General features: G+C 56.8%; 1 protein-coding gene across 5 annotated transcripts in view; it reads right to left on the bottom strand.

Annotated features, from left to right (window-relative positions):
- The window catches only part of OSBP2 (oxysterol binding protein 2), a 78,718-nt gene that overhangs the window by 6,264 nt on the left and 52,039 nt on the right, over positions 1–20,415 (bottom strand). For 4 of the 5 annotated variants that reach the window (XM_057411091.1, XM_057411102.1, XM_057411115.1 and 1 more), the window contains 4 exons: positions 5,728–5,926; positions 3,969–4,086; positions 3,484–3,550; positions 2,970–3,137 (listed from right to left, as the gene is read on the bottom strand). In XM_057411091.1, coding sequence (XP_057267074.1) covers positions 2,970–3,137; positions 3,484–3,550; positions 3,969–4,086; positions 5,728–5,926 — 552 coding nt within the window. Of the gene's footprint in view, positions 1–2,969; positions 3,138–3,483; positions 3,551–3,968; positions 4,087–5,727; positions 5,927–6,289; positions 6,374–20,415 lie in introns of those variants that run through there. The other variant, XM_057411120.1, reaches the window with a different exon arrangement.

Raw genomic sequence — 20,415 nt, 5'->3', positions numbered from 1 at the left:
GCAAAGCATCTCCCTGCTGAGCTTGTGGGGTGCGAAGCATCTCCCTTTATCTGTACAGATATGCAGAGGGGAGCTGACAGTGAGTGGCTGAGCCCCTTCTTCACAAGCAGTGCTGGGAAACCAGATCCACTCACCCCAGGGAGGGATGGAGGAATTACATCCCCTGAGCCAGCAGAGGGGCTGCTGTGCCAGCAGAACATACTGCCCTGAGGTTTGGGCTCGTTTTAGCAGCTCCTGGCACGATTGGATTGATAGGGAAGGTATTGATTTCCTCTCTCCAGGAACCAGCAGCTGCTGGTATTTCACATCCTGAGCTTATTTCTGTTCCCATCACGCCTCTATCTGACACTGATGCTGCTGCAGAAATGCCAACAGACAGTGCTGGGCTGTGTATCTCGGCTGGAAATAGCACAGGCAGAGAGAACCCAGCGGTCTCACTTGGAGAACATCAGGTACTGTTTTAAGAAGAGATAAAATACCAACAATTCAGCATCCTGGCCCCTGTAACACATTCCTTCTGCTTTACCCAGCAAAGGAAGGACCCCTGATAAGGCTCATGGCTCATAAGGCTTTTTGAGGGAAAAAAGAGGCTTATAAAACATGGAAGCAAGGACAGGCAGCCTGGGAAGAATACAGGGATGTTGTCCAGGAAGCTAGGGAGCAGGTTAGGAAAACTAAGGCCCAGTTAGAATTAAACTTGGCTAGGGATGTGAAAGATAACAGGAAGGGATTCTACAGGTACATAGCGAATAAAAGGCAGACTAGGGACAACGTGGGCCCCCTCCGGAAGCCATCAGGAGAACTGGCTACCCTGGATTTGGAGAAGGCTGAGGTTCTGAATGACTTCTTTGCCTCGGTCTTCACTGGCAAAGGCTCTGACCAAACCACCCAAGTCTTGGAAGGCAGATGCAGGGACTGTGAGAATGAAGACCTTGGGCCCACTGTAGGAGAGGATATGGTTCGAGACCATCTTAAGAACCTGAACGTGCACAAGTCCTTGGGACCTGATGAAATCCATCCACAGGTCCTGAAGGAGCTGGAGAATGAAGTTGCGAAGCCACTGGCCATCATATTTGAGAAATCATGGCAGTCAGGTGAAGTTCCCAAGGACTGGAAAAAGGGAAATATAACCCCCATTGTCAAGAAGGGGAAAATGGATGACCCGGGGAATTACAGACCAGTCAGTCTCACCTCTGTGCCTGGCAAAATCTTGGAGCAGATTCTCCTGGAAGGCATGCTAAGGCACATGAAAATCAACAGGGTGCTTGGTGACAGCCAGCATGGCTTCACTAAGGGGAAATCCTGCCTGACCAATGTGGTAGCCTTCTATGATGGGGCTACAGAACTGATGGACAGGGGTAGAGCAGTTGATGGCATCTACCTGGACTTGTGCAAAGCGTTCGACACCGTCCCACACGACATCCTCGTCTCTAAATTGGAGAGACATCAATTTGATGGATGGAGCACTGGGTGGATAAAGAACTGGCTGGATGGCCGCACACAAAGAGTTGTGGTCAATGGCTCCATGTCCAGCTGGAGACCAGTAACAAGTGGGGTCCCTCAGGGATCAGTGTCGGGACTGGTCTTGTTTAACATCTCTTTCGCTGCCATGGACAGTGGGATTGAGTGCACCCTCAGCAAGTTTGCCGATGACACCGAGCTGTGTGGTTCGGTTGATACCCTGGAGGGAAGGAATGCCATCCAGAGGGACCTCGACACGCTTGTGAGGTGGGCTGATGCCAACCTCATGGAGTTTAACCATGCCAAGTGCAAGGTCCTACACCTGGGTCAGAGCAATCCCAGGCACAGCTACAGGTTGGGCAGAGAAGAGATTTAGAGCAGCCCTGTGGAGAAGGACTTGGGGATGTTGGTGGATGAGAAACTGAACATGAGCCAGCTTCAGTGTGGGCTCGCAGCCCAGAAAGCCAACCATATCCTGGGCTGCATCAAAAGGAGCATGACCAGCAGGGCGAAGGAGGTGATCCTGCCCCTCTGCTCTGCTCTTGTGAGACCTCACCTGGAGCATTGTGTGCAGTTCTGGTGTCCTCAACATAAAAAAGACATGGAACTGTTGGAACAAGTCCAGAGGAGGCCACAAGGATGATCAGGGGACTGGAGCACCTCCTGTATGAAGACAGGCTGAGAAAGTTGGGGCTGTTCAGCCTGGAGAAGAGAAGGCTGCGTGGAGACCTCAGAGCAGCTTCCAGTAGCTGAAGGGGGGCTATAGGGATGCTGGGGAGGGACTCTTCATTAGGGACTGTAGTGACAGGACAAGGGGTAACGGGTTAAAACTGAAACAGGGGAAGTTTAGATTGGATATAAGGAGGAAGTTCTTTACTGTGAGGGTGGTGAAGCACTGGAATGGTTTGCCCAGGGAAGTTGTGAATGCTCCATCCCTGGTGGTGTTCAAGGCCAGGTTGGACAGAGCCTTGGGTGCCATGGTTTAGTGTGAGGTGTCCCTGCCCATGGCAGGGGGGTTGGAACTGGATGATCTTAAGGTCCTGTCCAACCCGAACTATTCTGTTATCCTATGTAACAGCCATGATGTCAAAGCCTTTCACCACAAAGCAACTGGCACTCCATCCCCATGCTGCTGGGGCAGGTTCAGCTTCCCAGCTCTCTGGCAGCAGAAAGATGATTCCAAGGGGCAAATAAATTGCAGTGAAAATGCCAGGGCTTGGAGTCAGCAGCACAGAGCAGTGAGGACACCCTGATGCTGCAGAGCAGGGCTGGGGCGGAGAGTGAGGGGGTTCCAGAGGACTCTGCCCAGTGCAAAAGCCAGACCCAGGACGGGGTTGGCTCCTGTCCCACTCGGGGCTGCTCTGCTGCCATGGGACAGAGCAGGACCAGCCAGAGCCATCGCCCAAAGCCTCTGCACAGGCAGGAGCCATGCCCACACCAAACCCTCAGCACCAGCACCACAGCAGCACCCCCTCCCCTGCCCTTGGCGCTGGGACATGCTCACTTACGGGCATGGGGATCTTGGAGAGCTCTTTGCCAATGCAGTTTTTCATGATGCTCCAGAGGTTAAGGCTGTAGTTGGGCTTGTCGGGGATGCGGCTCCGTCTCCTTTTCTTCGGCAGGAGATCTTTGCAAGTGGACTCATTGTAGCTGCTTTGATTTGAGCTTTCAAAGACCTGCAGGAGCAACAGAAGAAAACGCGGATGTAAGTTGGACTTGCCCCAAATGACCCAGCGGCTCCCGGGAGCAGCAACCACAGGTCAGGAGATACTGCGGGCACCTGTGCTGGGGAGCAGCACTGGAGCCTGTTCTCCAGGGCATGGGGGAAATACCAGTGTCCCCAGCACCCTCCTGCTTCCCTTGGAGGGGGTTTGGGTGCCACTCTAAGAGTGCTGACATCTGTGGCTCACAGAGCAGCCAACCCTGCTCCTTCCTGGAGGCACAGAGAGTTCCTTGCCTCCTCTCCTGCTCCTCTCCCATGGTCCTAAGAACCATCCCTTCCGCCCTGCCCGGCCAACTCACACTGTCCTCCAGGGTCCAGTCCTCGGGGTGGCCCTCGCTGGCCCCACTCAGGTTACTGCCCGAACGCCTGTGGGGCAGGAAGTACAAGTCAGGGCAGAGAAAGGGAGAGAAGAGCCGAGGCTGGTGCAGCACAGCCAACATCACCCACAGCATCGCCCTGCACCAGCCCAGGGTGCTGCAGGAGAGGCAGCAAGGTGACAGGGGCCATGCACAGGCACTGGGAGGGGATGCTCAGCACGGTATGACCCAGCCTGTGGGCAGCAAGCCCAGTGATGTGACCATGGTTCAGATCACCAGTACCTCCAGCCCAAACAGATGTCCAGGGAGGCACAAGAGCATGAGCTCTGCACACAGAGCAACCCCATGGAAGGGGATGCTGCCCTCAAGCCCAAGCACAAGGCCCAGCAAACCACTCCTTCCTGCTCTTCCTGCGCTCACAGCAGGTCACATTCTGCAGCACATGGCCCTGGGGCAGGGGCTCGTACCTGTGGTGCTTGGGGTCTGCAGTTACAGTGATAAAAGCTGGTGCATCCTCCATGGCATCAAAATACTCTGTCTCTTCATCTTCATCACTGGCCTCTCCTTTCGCAGACTGCACACTCCCTGCTGGCACAAAGGGTGTGAGACACTCAGGTGCTGCTGGTTCCCTTTAGAACCAATTGAGCACGAGTCTGTCCCCAGCACCCACCCTCCACCAGCCATTTCCCCTCCAACACTGGCTCCATCTACAGCTTGCCCCCTCCTCTCCATCCCACTCCACAACAAGAAGATGCTGTATCGATTTCCAGCTCCTAAAAGGATGTGCCCTGGCAGCACATCTCCTGCTCCCAGTGCTGCCACACAACAGCTCCCTGCTGTGCTTGGGAGAACCTCCAACTGCCACCCAGAGCGTCTGGGACCAGAGCAGCCACCCGGCTCCAGCCACCCCACCACAGCAGCCCATCAGGCTCAGCACTTGACTCAGCTTCCCAGCAGGGTTCAGCAACCTCCTTCCCTGCATCATTCCCAGGCTCCTCCGAAGGAGCAGGGTCACCCCTTGTGATAGGGTTGGGCTGGATTTGTGCAGCGTTCCCCTGCTCTCCCTACAGTGCCCCAGAGTCATTTGGGTTGGAAAAGCCCTTTAAGCTCATCCAGTCCAACCGTTCCCCAGCACTGCCAAGGCCACCACTAAGCCATGTCCTGAGCACCGCCTCTTACACGGCAACTCCATGGCATCCCTGGGCAGCCCGTTCTGGTGTTTGACAGCCCTTGCGATGAAGAAATTGTTCCCAATATCCAGTCTAGACCTCTCCTGGCACAGCTTGAAGCCGTTTGCTTGAGGCCACACAAGAAAAAGGGCAGAGCCTGGCACTGCCATCACCCTCCCCACAGCCACGATTCTCCCGCTTGAGTCTATCTATCCTTTACAATGAGACAAGGCACAACTGGCAGGATTTGGCACTGCTGCTTCCCCCAGGGAAGGAGATTTGGCAGGAATACAAAAGCTATTTGATTTTATTGCCCAGTAACTCCTGTGAGCAGCAAACAAGTCCCAGTGGAGCCACCAACACCCCTCACAGCCGGGAACCCTGGGATTCCTCCAGGCACTTCCAGCAGCCAGAGAGGTGCCCACAAGTGAGGGTTCTGGCTACCAAATAGTCTGGGGTGAGCCCTCTCCTACATTTGTATCTTGGGGACATCCTCAAGCAAGGAGCAGCAGGACAGTTAGGAATAATTAATGTGTAATCATGGAATCCCAGCCTGGTTTGGGTTGGAAGAGACCTTAAAGCTCATCCAACCCCAACCCCTGCCACGGGCAGGGACCCCTTCCACTGGAGCAGCTTGCTCCAAGCCCCTGTGTCCTGGCCTTGAACACTGCCAGGGATGGGGCAGCCACAGCTTCTCTGGGCACCCTGTGCCAGCGCCTCAGCACCCTCACAGGGAAGAGCTTCTGCCTAAGAGCTCAGCTCAGTCTCCCCTCTGGCAGGTTAAAGCCATTCCCCTTGGCCTGTCCCTGCAGGCCCTTGTCCAAAGCCCCTCTCCAGGTTTCTTGCAGCTCCCTTAACACACCGGAAAATAGAGGGCCTTTGGAAGGTGATGGATTGGGCAGTATTGGAAGTAATGGGACCTGTTAAAAGCTATCACCAGGAGCATGCAGGGCACTGCTCTTTGCATCCTTCCCATCCATGACACCTTGCTGGGACCAACCAAGCAGAACCCCTCATCCATCCCACGCTTCCCACAGGGCTCTGCCCCAGCGCTCACCCTTGGTGGTGCTGGTGATGCCCGTGGTGCTGGAGGAGAGGCCGGGGGCTCCGCGGCAGGCTCGTTCCAAGCTGTTGTGCTGCTTGGCTAGCTGCTCGATGGTCTCCTCCAGCCGGATGCGCTGCTCCCGCTCATACTGCAGCGCCCGCTGCCATTTCCGGCTGTGGGTCTCGGCTAAATCCAGGAAATCACGGCAAGCCTGGAGGGGAGGAAGGGATGGATCAGCCCCGGCACAGCCCTCGAGCCTGGGAGCTTGCCATGGAGCCAGTGCTGGCACGTGCTGACTCCAGAACTGTCTCCCCATCACCTCATCTCCCAGGACCCAGATCTTCCCAAACACATCCCAGAGCTCTGCACAGTCACCCATAGCCACGGGGCAGAGGACACAACTCTGACCATCCAAACATCAGTCATGTCCAAGGAGCTGCATCACGAACAGTGCCTGGAGTCCATGAAGCCCCAGTGATGTCCCCGCTCCTGCGGCCATGCCCAGCCCCTCATCCTATTTCTGTCCCCAGCCCCATCCCTGGTCCCCCATAGCCCAGGCTGGGCTCACACAAACCTCAGCCCTGAAACGTGGATGCCCTAAAACCTCAAGCAGCCACATCCATCCCCAGTCCTGCAGCTGAGGCAAAGCTGAACAGGACAACAGGGACAACAGTCTCCAGGGTGACAGCCACAAACGGCAGAGAATGCTCTCGCTGGGACCAGTCCTCTGCTCCAAGGAGGCAGAGAGGGAGGGTGCCCAGCTCCTCCCAGAGCCACACAGCCCAGCACACAGTGAAGGGCCTGGCCCGGCCCTCATAACATGTTCACCATGGCCAAAAGCCCTCTCCTCTCCACAGTGGGCCCTTGGGACCCAGCAATCACAGGGACACACACAGACACACTGGGCACAATGAAGGAGGGCTCATGGGATGCACTAAGCAATGCCTTGGAAGTCCTCTTGAGATAAAACACTGCCTGAACAACCCTAAACTATTCAAAAGGACTAAACCCAGAGAGCCCTGCATGTCTGACACTTTAACCATCACCCAGGACTCGGTGCCTTTCTGTTTCCATCGACTTGGGTTTCAAGTGTGATTTATTCAGCTCCTCTTGGCAGGTTACTCTGCATGTGGGCTGCAGGTGGCACCTGAATATTGAGTTACCTGCTGATCAAGCAACCAGCTCAGAGCTTCAGCCTCCATGACCAGGCCTGATTTTACCAGGATTTGTCCAAGAAAGGCACCAATTCACCAGTTCTTCACCAAACCAGGAGCCCTCCACTGCCAGAAGATCAGGTCAATGAAGGACAAACAATGAGTTTGGGTCTGTCCTTTGCACAAGAAAACCAGTGTCACCCATCCTGTTTAAAAGCTGTTTTGCTCTGTCCTCATCTCTGCACCCTTCTGCTTCCCGATACAGCACAGAAGGACCTGACCTTGCATCTGTGTCATCTCCATCCCTCATTGCTCCTGCCTGCTCTCACCGTTCCATGGCTCTCCCTGTCCCCCAGCCCATGGGGCTAGATTATTCCCACATCAAAGCGCCGGGTGGCTTTAAAGCCACAGCCCTGCTGCAAACCTGCTGGTTTTTCCAGGATGGACAGGTATGTGGAGCATCCAACACACGTCACTCCGCAGCATCATTAAGGCTCCCTAATGAGACCCCATCAGGCGCAGCCTGGCCAGGCAGGAATGATTCAGCCAAAAAGCCTGTGCAAGCTCCGCAACGTGGGTTTGCCCTGGAGCACCAGCATCTGAGCCTCCTGCTTTCCATCTGTGGCCATCAGAGACTCCAGTGGTGCTGTCACACTGAGGGGGACACCCAGAACCCCCCATGTGCTGGCCTGCACCCACAGAGTGTGAGCAGCAGCTCAGGGAGGGGATTCTGCCCCTCTGCTGTGCTCTGGGGAGTCCCCACTTGCAGCACTGTGTGCAGCTCTGGTGTCCCCAACACAAGGACATGGAGCTGTTGGAGAGGCCAGAGGAGGCCACAAAGATGGGCAGGGGCTGAAGCATCTCCTGTATGGAGATGGGGGGGGGCTGTTGAGCCTGGAGAAGAGAAGCTGCGTGGAGACCTCAGAGCAGCTTCCAGTGTCTGAAGGGGACTACAAGGATGCTGGAGAGGGGCTCTGCATCAGGGACTGTAGGGACAGGACAAGGGGTGATGGGTTCAGACAAACAGGGGAAGGTCAGGTTGGATCTAAGGCAGAAGCTCTTCCCTGTGAGGGTGCTGAGGCGCTGGCACAGGGTGCCCAGAGAAGCTGTGGCTGCCCCATCCCTGGCAGTGTTCAAGGCCAGGTTGGACACAGGGGCTTGGAGCAAGCTGCTCTAGTGGAAGGGGTCCCTGCCCGTGGCAGGGGTTGGAGCTGGAGGAGCTTTAAGGTCCCTTCCAACAGAACCCAGACCAGTGATTCTACCTGCCTGGTTCTATAAATGCTCCCCTGCAAGCACCACGCTGCCCTCTGGAAACAATTCCACTCCTCTTCCCAACCCAAAAAGTCCCATCAGCAGCCTCCCATGGCCACAAAGCCCAGTGGCAGACCCAGCCTTGATGGCTTCATCCCCACCTGCAAGCTGAAGCCTCCCCCCCAGTTAAAACAATCCCAGCCCTGAGCTGGCTTCTTTCATTACGCTGATGCATTGCACTTAAGAGGATGAAACCACAAGGGCAAGTAACAAGATCGTGGCCATGCCCTTCCCAGCCCAGCAAAGCTCATTATCTGCTCCAAGGTCCCTCCGTGCGGGCAGCAGGCACAGAATTATCCCTGCTGGCACAGCTCGCTGGCATGGGGCACTGAAAGTTCTGACTGTCCCCAGCTCTGAGCGCTTTAAAGAGATGCTCTAGGAGATCACCTCTTACCCTCCTGCAGCTCACCATGGGCTGGAAGGTGCAATGGTAAATTCAAGGAAGAGGTAAGGAGAGAAGGCAGCTCTTCAGAGCATCACCCAGCACCTGGAGCTGGGGGGCATGGAGGAGAAATGGCTCCATCAGTCTAAGGGAAAACAGCAGATAAAACCTGGGATCCTCTCATCCCGAGGATGCTGAGCTCCACAGAGGATCCCTGCTGTAACCCAAAGGGAAATGTGCACCCACAGGCTTCATTCATAACCCAAGTGGTGGAGAAGTGGCTCCATGGAGCACAGGCAGGTTTTGGGAAGATCAACCCGGGCAAGTGATGCTGAGGATGGCAAGAACATCCTGCAAGCAAGACCCCCCAAGCCCAGGTCGCCAGCTCCTGCAGCAGCCAAGCCAGTTGAAGTTATTCAGTTGGTTTTACACCTCCTGCAGCCAGACAGAGCAGAGGTTCACAGGGATGCTCACCAGAGGGGCAGCAGCACTGAGGGGGCCTCAGGGTGTATTTTATCACCATTCCTGAGCTAAAACGTGCCCCAGAGCCCAGCATGGAACAGGGGCAGCACCATGCGCTCCCTGGGGCTGCAGGGAGCTGGGGGTGAGTAGTTCAGACATGAGCATCTCCCCTCCTTGAGTCTTGACCCCAGGGAGGTCAATACTGAAGGGAAATGAGTCCCAGCCCTCAGCTTGGACTGGTTTTCCCACCCCTCAGCTGCTGACGTGGTCCACGAGGAGCCTGAGACACCTCAGCCACGTCTTGGCTCCATCCAAAGACAACGCTTGAGATGCGGGATGGAGCCCCCAGATGCTCCGCACCAGAGCTGGCAGCAGCATGGCACCGCTGCTGTGTGGGGAGGGCAGCCTGCTGCTCCCCAAGGAAACAAATCCAGAAGGAAAATGTTCCTGGGGCTCTTCCAGGACCCATCAGCCGCGTCCTCTGCTCTGGGCTGGGCTGGCTTCACCACTGCTCCCAGTGACATCCGTCACCAAGATGCTTTTTCCAGCTGGGTGAGCACCACCAGCTCCCAGGGCTGGTTGGTGCCGCTGGAGAGCAAGAAAACGTGGCTGGGAAAAGGGTCCTGGAGGAGAGGGAAGTGAAGGCAAGTGGGAGACAGCATTGGAAAGAGGGAACGTGTTGCCAGGTGTGGGGCTGGGAGGGAAGAAGAGCGACATTCACCGAGTGAAAGAGCTGGAGCAGGAGGCAGCACAAGTGGGATGCTCTCCACATGCCTTCCCCAAACAGATCTGCAGCAGAACCCCAGCCTGGTCTGTGTTGGAAGGCACATGAAAGCTCCTCCAGCTCCAACCCCTGTCACAAGCAGGGACACCTTCCACTGGAGCAGCTTGCTCCAAGCCCCTGTGTCCAAGCTGGCCTTGAACACTGCCAGGGATGCGGCAGCCACAGCTTTTGTGCTGGAATTGGATGAGATTTAAGGTCCCTTCCAACCCTTCTGTGACTCTATGGTTCTATGATGCTGGCACAGGGACATGCAGCTCTCCCTGCCCTGACTGCCCCAACCACACCAGCAGCGCCCTGGGATCCCCAGCCATGATCCAGCCATGCCCAAAGCAGTACCAAGAGTGATGGTGCTGCACCTCAACCCACTGGGGCAACCAAGGAGGACTGGCTGCAGCAAGGGATGGTGTGACAAGGTTCCAGATAAGGAGACAAATCCCTTCATGCCCCTCCTCAGCCATGTTCTGATTTCGGATGGGGTCGGCTGCTCTGCACCGTGCTGGGATGAACTCAGCTCCACTCCCTTTCTGTGCCACTGACCCTGCCACAACAGCTCAGCCAACGCTCATAACCAGGGCTGAAAGCAGCCACAAGCAGCTCACCCTCATTGTCCCCATGCCCTCTGTTTCAGGAGGAGCCAGGGAGGCCAGGAGCTGTCACCCCAGCGCCCACCTTACCTCAAACAGCACCTGGGGGGAGCTTGGACATTCTGCTTCACCGCTCACAGGCATCCCTGCTTCCCACCTCCATTGGGATTGTGTGGTGTCATCCCCAGCAGCAGCAGACCTTGCAAATCCCTCGGGATCAAGGTTGGGAGCTGTTTCCAGCAGCAGCAACCATCCCTCTGCAGGTGGCCGAGGAGAAAAGGGGTGATGGCCCCAGCTGGTGACACTGGAGGGACGCAAGTGGCACCCTGGATCAGCCCTGGTGCAGATTAAGGTGAGGGCAGGAGACACGAACCCAGCTGGAACTCCAGCATCCCAGGTCATGGCTCCTTCACTTCATTCATCCCCCTGGCTCCAAAGGTGCAACCAACTGCACACCTCAAATCCAGCTTAGAGAACCCTTAGGGAGCAGCAGATAAATTTAGTCAGAGCTGAGCCTGATCCGGGTTGTAAGACACAGCCCCAAATCCACGCTGCTGCCGCAGGGACACAGAGCATCCTCACAAAGGTCAGAGGAACCTGCCGCAGGGAGGGCGCAGGGCCTGGACTGCAGGAGGGAAGCAGAAGATGAACAAGCCCCCGTGAGCTCTGTGGCTGGGAGTCAAGGCTACGGGCACCTGAAGATGCAGCCTTTGCACAGACACTGCATCATCTGCAGAGTACATTACCCACCCCACACATTCCCAGCAGCACAAGGAAGATGAAGTCACACCCCATATGCCCATGTCCCCTCCGTGCCATCCCTGCCACAGCGCAACTGCTGCAGTTTCATGGAGTGGTTTGGAATGGAACAGAACCTTAAGGCTCATCCAGTTCCAACCCCCTGCCCCTCTGGCAGGTTAAAGCCATTCCCCTTGGCCTGTCCCTACATCCCTTGTCCCAAGCCCCTCTCCAGCTTTCCTGCAGCCCCTTCAGGCACTGGAGCTGCTCTCAGGTCTCCCCTTCAGGAGCCTTCTCTTCTCCAGGCTGCCCCAGCCCAGCTCTCTCAACCTGGCTCCAGAGCAGAGCTGCTCCAGCCCTCGCAGCAGCTCCATGGCCTCCTCTGCACTCGCTCCAACAGCTCCACGTCCCTCTTGTGTTGGGGGCCTGTTTCAAACAGGCCTGCTAAAGACAAGAGCAAGCTCCATCCATCTGCAGTACAGGCACAAGTCTCAGGGCAGCCCAGCGGTACCTGCAGGCAGGTGGCAGGAAGGATGGAGGGGGCTTCTCATCCTCTCCAAATTGCAGCAGGACCTAATCCAGCACTGGATGGTGTAATGTAAATCACCCTCAAGACAAGGAAGCACAGCCAAGGTGGCCAAAAGAGTGTGTGTTCATGGGAAAACACCACTGAGGCTCCTGCAAACTGCCATGGAGGAAGAAGCAAGGTGGCACCAAGCCCCTGCTGAGGAGCCGGAGGTGAGCCCTGGTGCCACCACTGCCATCTGTGCCCAACAGCAGTGGGTGAATTCAGCACCATTCACACATGTGTCATGGCAAATGGAGCACATTTCACAGCTTGTCACAGGCTAATGGGAACATCAACAGCCCACGGGTTATTTATGCAGCTGGAAAGGATCATCCCGAGGTCATCCACATCCTACCCAGTGGTGGTGGTTCCTCAGTTAAAACGAGGGACAAGGAACAAAGAGGTGAGGTTCGTTAGCTCAAATGATCCAACTGACACACCAGATTTCTGCCCAGGGTCTGAACCACAGGAAGTGACAACCTCTGAGGAAGTCCTAGCAAGGTTTTATCACCTCCAACGCACTGCTGATGGGAATGCACTCAAACCCCCAGTCCCGCTTTCCCCGAGCATCCTGGAGGAACAGTCCTGTCAAACTAACCTTTAGGGAAGAGAAAACCTTCCAGGGACATGCCTACTGTTCCAGGAGCAACACCTCCTGCTCCTCAAGCAGACCCGTCCTTTGCCTGCATGGGACAAGGACCACTTCATCACCCAGGAGTGCCACGAGAGAAAGCAACCACCAGATGTGTTCAATCATCTCTCTTTCAGTGGTGAATTATACAGCAGGAGCTGTCACTTCATCAGCTCCACACTGCGGCTGCTGCCTCGGAGATAAGTGCTCCCTTCCTTCCTGGAGTCATCAAAACCCTGGGACACATCTGCTTGCTGCAGAACAGCCCTCAGGGGCAGGGCGGCTCCTGATCCTCATTAGCTCTGAACACGTTCCCAACACATCAGTGCTCCTGGCACACGGCATAAACACGAGCGCATAAATGAACCAGGAGAGGGTTCATTTGTCCTTTCCCCCACCACAAGACTCTGAGCAGGAAGGAAAAGGGAAATGCAAGGACAGAGGCAGCCTGAATCCCAAATCACATCAGACGGGGATGTGGTTTTGGGTGTAGCCATCTGCTGTGACAGGGATGGTCCCCACAGCCGTGCCAGTGGCTGGACAGCACCAGGAAACACCCACATCAACACGGGCTGCTTCAGTAACAGCAGATCTATCCCAGACCCTCGGAGTGACCTCAGCCAGCTCACGAGCATCCCCCCTGGCTGGAGCAGGAGGATGCAGGCATACCAGGAGCTGCTTCTCCCTGGAGCAGGGCTGGTGGCAAGAGGAGAGCCTGAAAGTGCTGGGCTCAGCCTTGCCAGGCTCAGTCTAAAAACCCGAGTTTGACGCCAAAAGTCATCCCACTCCCTATTGCTTTTATAGAATCACAGCATCCCAGCCTGGTTTGTGTTGGAAGGGACCTTAAAGCTCCTCCAGCTCCAACCCCTGCCACGGGCAGGGACCCCTTCCACTAGAGCAGCTTGCTCCAAGCCCCTGTGTCCAACCTGGCCTTGAACACTGCCAGGGATGCCCTGAAGACACAGTGCTCCCCCCTGAGCCAGGCTCAGCACTGCATAACCCACCAAGCACACCTTGCCCATGTTGGAGCTCCTCAAAGCAGACCTCACCCAGGGCAGTCCTGTGCTGTCCCTGCCTGCACCACGGCAGACGTGTGACCCCATGAGATATGGAGAGGATTAGGGTCAAACAGTGGCAAATCCACCAGCCCGGCTGCATTAACCGGCTCCAGTCCCTAACCCACGCAGCCCTTACGTAGGCTGCCCCGTCTGTATTCACAAATCATCAAATCAGCTGGGTTGGAAAAGAACTTTAAGCTCATCCAGTCCAACCTTTACCCCAGCGCTGCCAAGGCCACCAACCCATGGCACTGAGGGCCTCTACCATCTCCTGTTTGGCACAATGAAAAATTCCCATCGTCTCTAAGAAATGGAACAAGCCAACACTGGCCATGGGTTACGGACCAACATGATGCCAGCCAGGCCCTGCTGGGTGGTCTTTCAGGGCACCACAGCATGGCGAGGACATGCTGGACCAGCACAGAAGATGCACAAGGAGCAGAGACTTCGTGCTGGGATCTCCTGGACCCACACAGGAATCTATAAAGCAGAAGAGCCAACGCCATGAGAGGGGCCGGTGCCCACCTGGAGTCACAGGGGCCAGACCCTGGCTCTGATGTGCTCGGAGCGCTCCGGCCTGCAAAGGGCTCTCACAAACAGATTTAATGAGGCTCTTGCTGGCAGCTTCTTTCCTCTTCTGCCTGACAGAGCAAACTCCGGGCTGGGAGAGCATCTGTCCCGGTGCCACGGTGGCAGTGAGCAGCTGGCACTGCCCGCGGGCAGCTCCGGCCCCAGGAGCTGCAGGAAGCTGCTGCCACCGGGACCGCGGCTCCAGCCTCGTGCGATGCCTTTGCCGACAGTTCTGCTGCTCAGAGGGGCTGCAGGAGCAGCAGCTCCTCGAGCCCACTCGTCTCCCAGTGCCGTGACTCCTTCCTGGGTAAAACCATGGGAGACCCAGCGCTGCCATTGCAGTGCCTTCTCCTTTGGCAGGCACGGGAGGAAGGAGGTGAGAAAAGCATCCCGGGTGCATCAGCCGGGCAAGAGGTGAACACAACCCTGGTGACAGCAGGGGCAGAACCCCAGAGGGATTAACCCAACAACACTTTGCTATCTGCCCTCCCCATGTCCCCAGGGTGCCAACAACCACCGGGCGCAGAGGGTCACAGGAGGTAGGGAAGGGCTCACCCGGTCACAGCACTGCGGTAGCACCGGAGGTAGAGCATGGCTGGGCTGGCTCACGGTTCAGCTCTGCTGACCCACACCAGGCACTGCTGACGATGCAATCCCCGTCTCGGACGTGCTAAGCCCACTGACACACAGCCCTGCTGATCCCGCAGCCGGGAATGCTCCAAACTCAGCTCTGAAGCTGCACAGAACACACGAATTACTGCTTTTAGCCAAAACCCAGGAGGGCTGAGCTCTGAGAGGCGTCCTCGGGTGCTGGTGACAACATGTCCTTCACCTCTCACATGAGGCTCTGTGGGGAACCCCAGGACAGAGCCTGAAGCCTCTTGGGGGTCAGATGAATACAGTGAGGAGGAAGAGACTGAGAAGCCCTAAGGCACGGTGAGGTTAAAGCAGGAGCATCACCGAAAGCCCCGGTGGCTCGGAGGTCTCATGGACACACTGTGCAAGGGCTGAGCACACACCCCTGGGACAGAACCTGGCTGGGAGGACTCAGCATTCACAGGGAATGATGATGATTACAAGGCAGGCAGTGCCTGCCTGGACAGATCTGATCAGAGACACCCTCTAAATCAAAACACCAATAAGAAGGCTCCAGAGAAAGCTGCAGCAGCTCCGAGCACGGGGCCAGGCTCCACAGCCCCACATCCTGGAGCCCAGCCCCATGGGCAGGGGCAGACCCCAGGGTGACACCCACCACCCTCCACCCCCTCCCCAGAGAACAGCAAAGCACCCACCAGTTATTCGCCAGCTCGGTGCATCCGCAGCCAAACCATCCCGCACACACGGAGCCCTCGCTGCAGCCTCGCATCCAGCGAGGATTAGGGGTGGAGTGAGGGATTTAATCCCAAAGCCGGGGGTTTTCTGGGTCGGTGACATGGTTTCCAATGGGCTGATTAGTGTGTGTGTATGTGTGTGTGTCATTAGCACAGCACGGATCATTATCACAGGCAGTGGGACATGCCAGAACCAGCTCGTCCTGTGTAATCACCACTGGAAGTCACAGGGAGAAGAAGCCCTGCCCCACTGCTGGGGTTTGCTCTGATTTTAGGCAGCAGAGCACCCACTGAGGCCTCCAAGGGCACACGGGGACAATCCCTGCTGCTAAGGAAGCAAATGCAGGGGATGAAGTTGGAGCCTGCCTGACTCAATCCCTGTGGTACATGGATACATGGGATGGAGAGCTCCTCCTGCCCCACTGGCTGCGCTGGCATGAACTGGGAGCACCCCAGCAGGCAGCTGTTCCCTCCCTGCTCAGCATCTCTGCCCCAGCTCCCTGGAGCAGGAGGTGGGTCCCATCATCCTGTGTCAGGATGGGTTTGGGGATCCCAAGGGACTGCTACGCACACCCACCACACCAGGACCCAGCCAGGTCCGCGCCGGCAGCATCACCCCAGCCCTGCAACACCTCGGGGAGGACACCCTGGGAATTCTGCTTCCCACCAGCCTGAAGCAGCTTCACAAGCACAGACACAGTCAGTGGTTACCTCACTACTGAAAGAAACCCTTAGAAACTACCTACCAGGCTGGAGGCTGCTCCAGGGAACCCGACGCAGGCACTTGACATCCGTCAGGTTTATATGGAAGCAGTTTTAGAAGTAGGGATTAATCACAGCAGCATCCCACAGGAAATGAACGCAGCAGGGAGGCTGGGACATGGGAAGGCAGAGGAGCAGCTCCACAGAAGCAGCTCACTCCAGCACAGGCACCCAGGAGGTCTCCAAGTGCTGCTGGAATCCCACAGAGAGGCTTAAACCAAGAGCCCCCAGCCGCCCTTCCCGGGAGAGCAGCAGGATGTGTTGTTAGGGATCTCACGTCTGGCTCAAGCCCGGAGTTTCACACACTTAAAAACCCTCCCTGCAGGTTCAGAGCCCTGAAGGATGCTCTTTGGGTGCCAGAGCTGCAGACAGGTCCATGAGCAAGCTGCTCTAGTGGAAGGTGTCCCTGCCCGTGGCAGGGGATGGAGCTGGAGGAGCTTTAAGGTCCCTTCTACCCCAAAACCAGGCTGGATTACATGATTCTGCTCCTGCAGGAAAGGAAAACCTGGGTGGGAAAGCTCGGTCTGCCTCAAAGTGGGAGCTTCCATGTGATGGGCTTGTGGCCACCAACAGGCATCCTGCAGGGTGCTGTGGTACCTGGGACCACTGGTTCCACTCCAGCCCCACAGGGGCTGCCCATTCAGCATCTCCCTGCCCCAACAGCCTCTCACCCCTATTTGCCTGGGCTGCACCAGCCCCACAGACCCTTCCCTCCACCTCTGCTCCTCAGGAACCCCGAGGGATAATGCAGGAGTGACAGAGCCAAGCCCAAGACCCGCTGGTCTCCATGCCCACATTCCTTAAGGAAGCACAAGGCAATCCAACGGCAGAGCACAGCTCCTGAGCAATGCCACAAGCCCCATTCCCATTAAAACCCTATTGCCAGCACCACCCACAGCCCTGGGAGCTCTTCCCAATGCCAAAACCGCTTCCTCAGCGTGTCCCTGCTGCTGACTGATGAGTCGGAAGCTCTCGCTGCTCCTTGAACAAGTCTAAGCACTCCAGCGCCGTGCTCCTCAGCACCGTGCTCCTCAGCCCTGCACCTCTAATTAGCCCTTTAATTTGTTGCTGCTTATTTTTACACGCCTCCCCCTCCTCCCCTGCAGCAGATTGAGACTTGCTTCCCTGCATCCCCTCGCTGGGTGACACAGGGACACTCTGACCCCTTTGATCTGCCGGGAGCATCCCCCATGGGGTGTGATGGACACTCCCAAGTGCAGACAGGAGCAAAGGGCTGTGAGCAGGAGGTCAAGGGAGGGGATTCTGCCCCTCTGCTCTGCTGAGACCCCCCCCTGCCCTGCAGTCCTGATCCAGCTCTGGAGAAGACTCCAGGCAGACCTTATTGCAGCCTTCCAGTACCTGAAAGGGGGCTGTAAGATGGGGAGAGACTTTTTAGCAGAGCCTGTTCTAACAGGACAAGGGGTGATGATTTGAAACTAAAAGAGGGGAGATTCAGGCTGGATGTGAGGAAGGAATTTGTTACCGTGAGGATGCTGAGGCACTGGCACAGGTTGCCCAGAGAGGTGGTGACTGCCCCATCCCTGGAGCCATTCCAGGCAAGGCTGAATGTGGTTCTGAACAACCTGGTCTCGTTGAAGATGTCCCTGCTCATTGCAGGGGGTGGTCCAGATGAGCTCTGAAGGCCCAAACTGTTCTATGATTCTGAACCAAACTGTTCTGATTCTGAACCAAACTGTTCTATGATTCTGAACCAAAGCCCTACAACAGTCTGTCTCTACATGGATCAGACCCTCACATGTAACGCAAAGGTTCCAGCACGTCCCTCTCCACCTCTGCCCAAACCTTCCTCCACCATCCCGAGCATCCGTGGGGCAGCTGGAGCCACCTTCCCCTCCAGATCCTGGGAGGAGCAGCACCGGGAGCCAGCAGAGGCAGGATGGGGAGCACGCAGCGAGGTCACCTTCGCAGTGAGGCTCTTGTCATCTGCAGATTCACTTCCCTGCACTCACTCCCAGCAGCTCCCGGGGTATTTACATAATCGGATCACAGGAGGCTGATGGAAAACACAAGGACCAGCCCCGGAGCATCCGTCCCTTCCCGCTGCAGGCAGCACAGCACAGCCTGCCCCTGCCCTGCGGCACACAGAGCTGGGCCCAAGGCTTCTCACGTGCTCCAACCAGGAGTAACTAGTTTCTGCGCTTCAGCCTTGATTGCCTTGAACTGCCCCTGAGAAGCTGTGTTCATGCCCATGGGCTGATGGGGATGGAGATGGGAACGGTCAGGAAGAGGCCTTGAAGCACTTGTGCTAAAGTCTGGCTTTGGGCATCCAGTCCTGCAGGAACACAGCTGAGAGCAGAGAATCACAGTCACAGCCTGGGTTGTGCTGAAGGGACCTTAAAGCTCCTCCAGCTCCAACCCCTGCCACGGGCAGGGACACCTTCCACTAGAGCAGCTTGCTCCGAGGTGCTGTGTCCGACCTGGCCTTGAACACTGCCAGGGATGGGGCAGCCACAGCTTCTCTGGGCACCCTGTGCCAGCGCCTCAGCACCCTCACAGGGAAGAGCTTCTGCCTAAGAGCTCATCATTTTCCTGCAAGGAAACCACCCATCCACCCAAGCACCCTGTGCTCCCATGGGATGCGTGTCCCTGCGAAGCCTGTGGCAAGAGCAGGGGGTATTTTCACTTACTGCCAGGAGACGGCTGGGCTCCCTGTGCTTTCCTGCAGCAATGGTTCATGGTTCAGTACAGAAGATCTGGGGACCTTTGCCTTGCACAGAGCCCCCAGACACCCCACAGGAGTCTACCTGGGCAGGCTCCATGCAGCAGCATCACCCCATGCTAACATAAGGCACAAAAAGGGACTCATGCAGGACAAGGTGACCACATAGCTGGCAGCACCATCCCATCATGATGGTGCTCACGATCTCAGTCCCCCTCCCTCTCATTCCCTACAACCCTGCCCTGCTCACCCTCCTCCTGCCTTCCTAATCCATCCCCCACAACAAAGCATCACTGTTTCCTGGGGTCAGTGTCCCCCTGCCCACAGCTCTGTCACCCACACCCTCCACTGACAGGCTGAGAGAGGCACAACCACCCCAGGAGCCACTGCTCTGCTCCCATCCTGCTGCTTCCATGGCACAATCCTTCCCCTTCGGACACGTGGAGCTGCTCCTGAGCTACCAGAGGATGCTGCTGTTCAAAGCTGATCTCTAACATGCACCTGAAGCCCCGCTCCCTCCCCAGCCCCTCTCACCTCCTCAGTGTTCGATCAAACCCCGTTTCTGCTGTTCCTCTGCCCAGTTTTTGTGCTGTTCCCACTGTCCACATGGTTTCACTCAAGCCTTTATCACACTGCAGCCACTGCAACCTCCTCCTTTCGGGGCTCGACAAGGCAGGGATTGCTCTGCTTGTCTCTTCCCAAAAGGCTGCTACAAAACCCATCTCTCCCCAGCCATTCCCTGCACACATCCCAGCGCTGCTCTGCCTCCGAACCACCTCGGCAGCACCAAGGGCTCCGCTGTCACCTCCCACTGCTCCCACCGCGCTGCCAGCCCCGCTCCAGGAGCTCCCACAACGTCTCCCCAGGGAAAGCGCCGTGCGTTCACCCCGGGAGCTGCTCCGAAACACAAGGCACCACCTCAGGAAGCCTTATCCCCAACAGCTACAACCTTCTGCAAGCAGGGACAGGCTCCCAGGTGCCCCCAGCTCCTGCTGGGGATTACATTATTAAGGCTGTATTTAAAGCCCACTTAAGCAAGACACAACTTCCTTTAGCCCAGGGCGAGCCCAGCACGGCGGTAGCACTGCTCCTTTCACAAGTCCCCAAGCTCTACTTCAATACATTACTCCAGGTCTGTGAGGCTTTGGGCTTGGGTTTGCTGTTTTTTTCCCCTCAGTTTTGCTTTCTCTTCCATTCCCCAGAGCTCCCCAGGGAACACGAGGCTCCCCAGGGAACATGAGGCTCCCCAGAAGCGCATTTGGCTGTGACAGAGGCAGATCCGCACCCCAAACAGTGTCCGAAACAGAAGCTGAGAGCAGAGTCAGGCTGCGCAGGGCAGGGAGCAGCGCTGGAGCCAGCACACGCTTCCCGACTCCAGCCAACCCGGCTGGGAAGCACAACCAGACCCTGAGGGGGTTAAATCCCCGCTCGTGTGAAACAAGGGCAGCTTCATGGAGGTCAGTGAGGATGTGACTGCCGTGTGGGTCTGAATGCGCAGCGGGAACTGGCCCCCAGGTCTGTGCCAGTCAGAAAGCCTTGTCCCGGAACAGCAGAAAGCCCCTTTGCATTCCACACCTCCACCCGGCTTTTAACATCCACGGTGTGTCAGTTCAGAGCAGCCTCCCCAGGAAGCATGCCATGAGGATGCAGCAGACCATCCATTCCTGCTTCCCCAGCTGCCTGTT

Source organism: Pezoporus wallicus, unplaced genomic scaffold (assembly GCF_028554395.1).
Source record: "Pezoporus wallicus isolate ANWC-B61680 ecotype Strahan unplaced genomic scaffold, APGP_CSIRO_Pwel_v1 contig_8226, whole genome shotgun sequence".
In the NCBI taxonomy this organism is placed as follows: domain Eukaryota; kingdom Metazoa; phylum Chordata; class Aves; order Psittaciformes; family Psittacidae; genus Pezoporus; species Pezoporus wallicus.
Note: the sequence above shows the minus strand (reverse complement) of the source record. Positions and strands in the feature narration are given on the sequence as shown.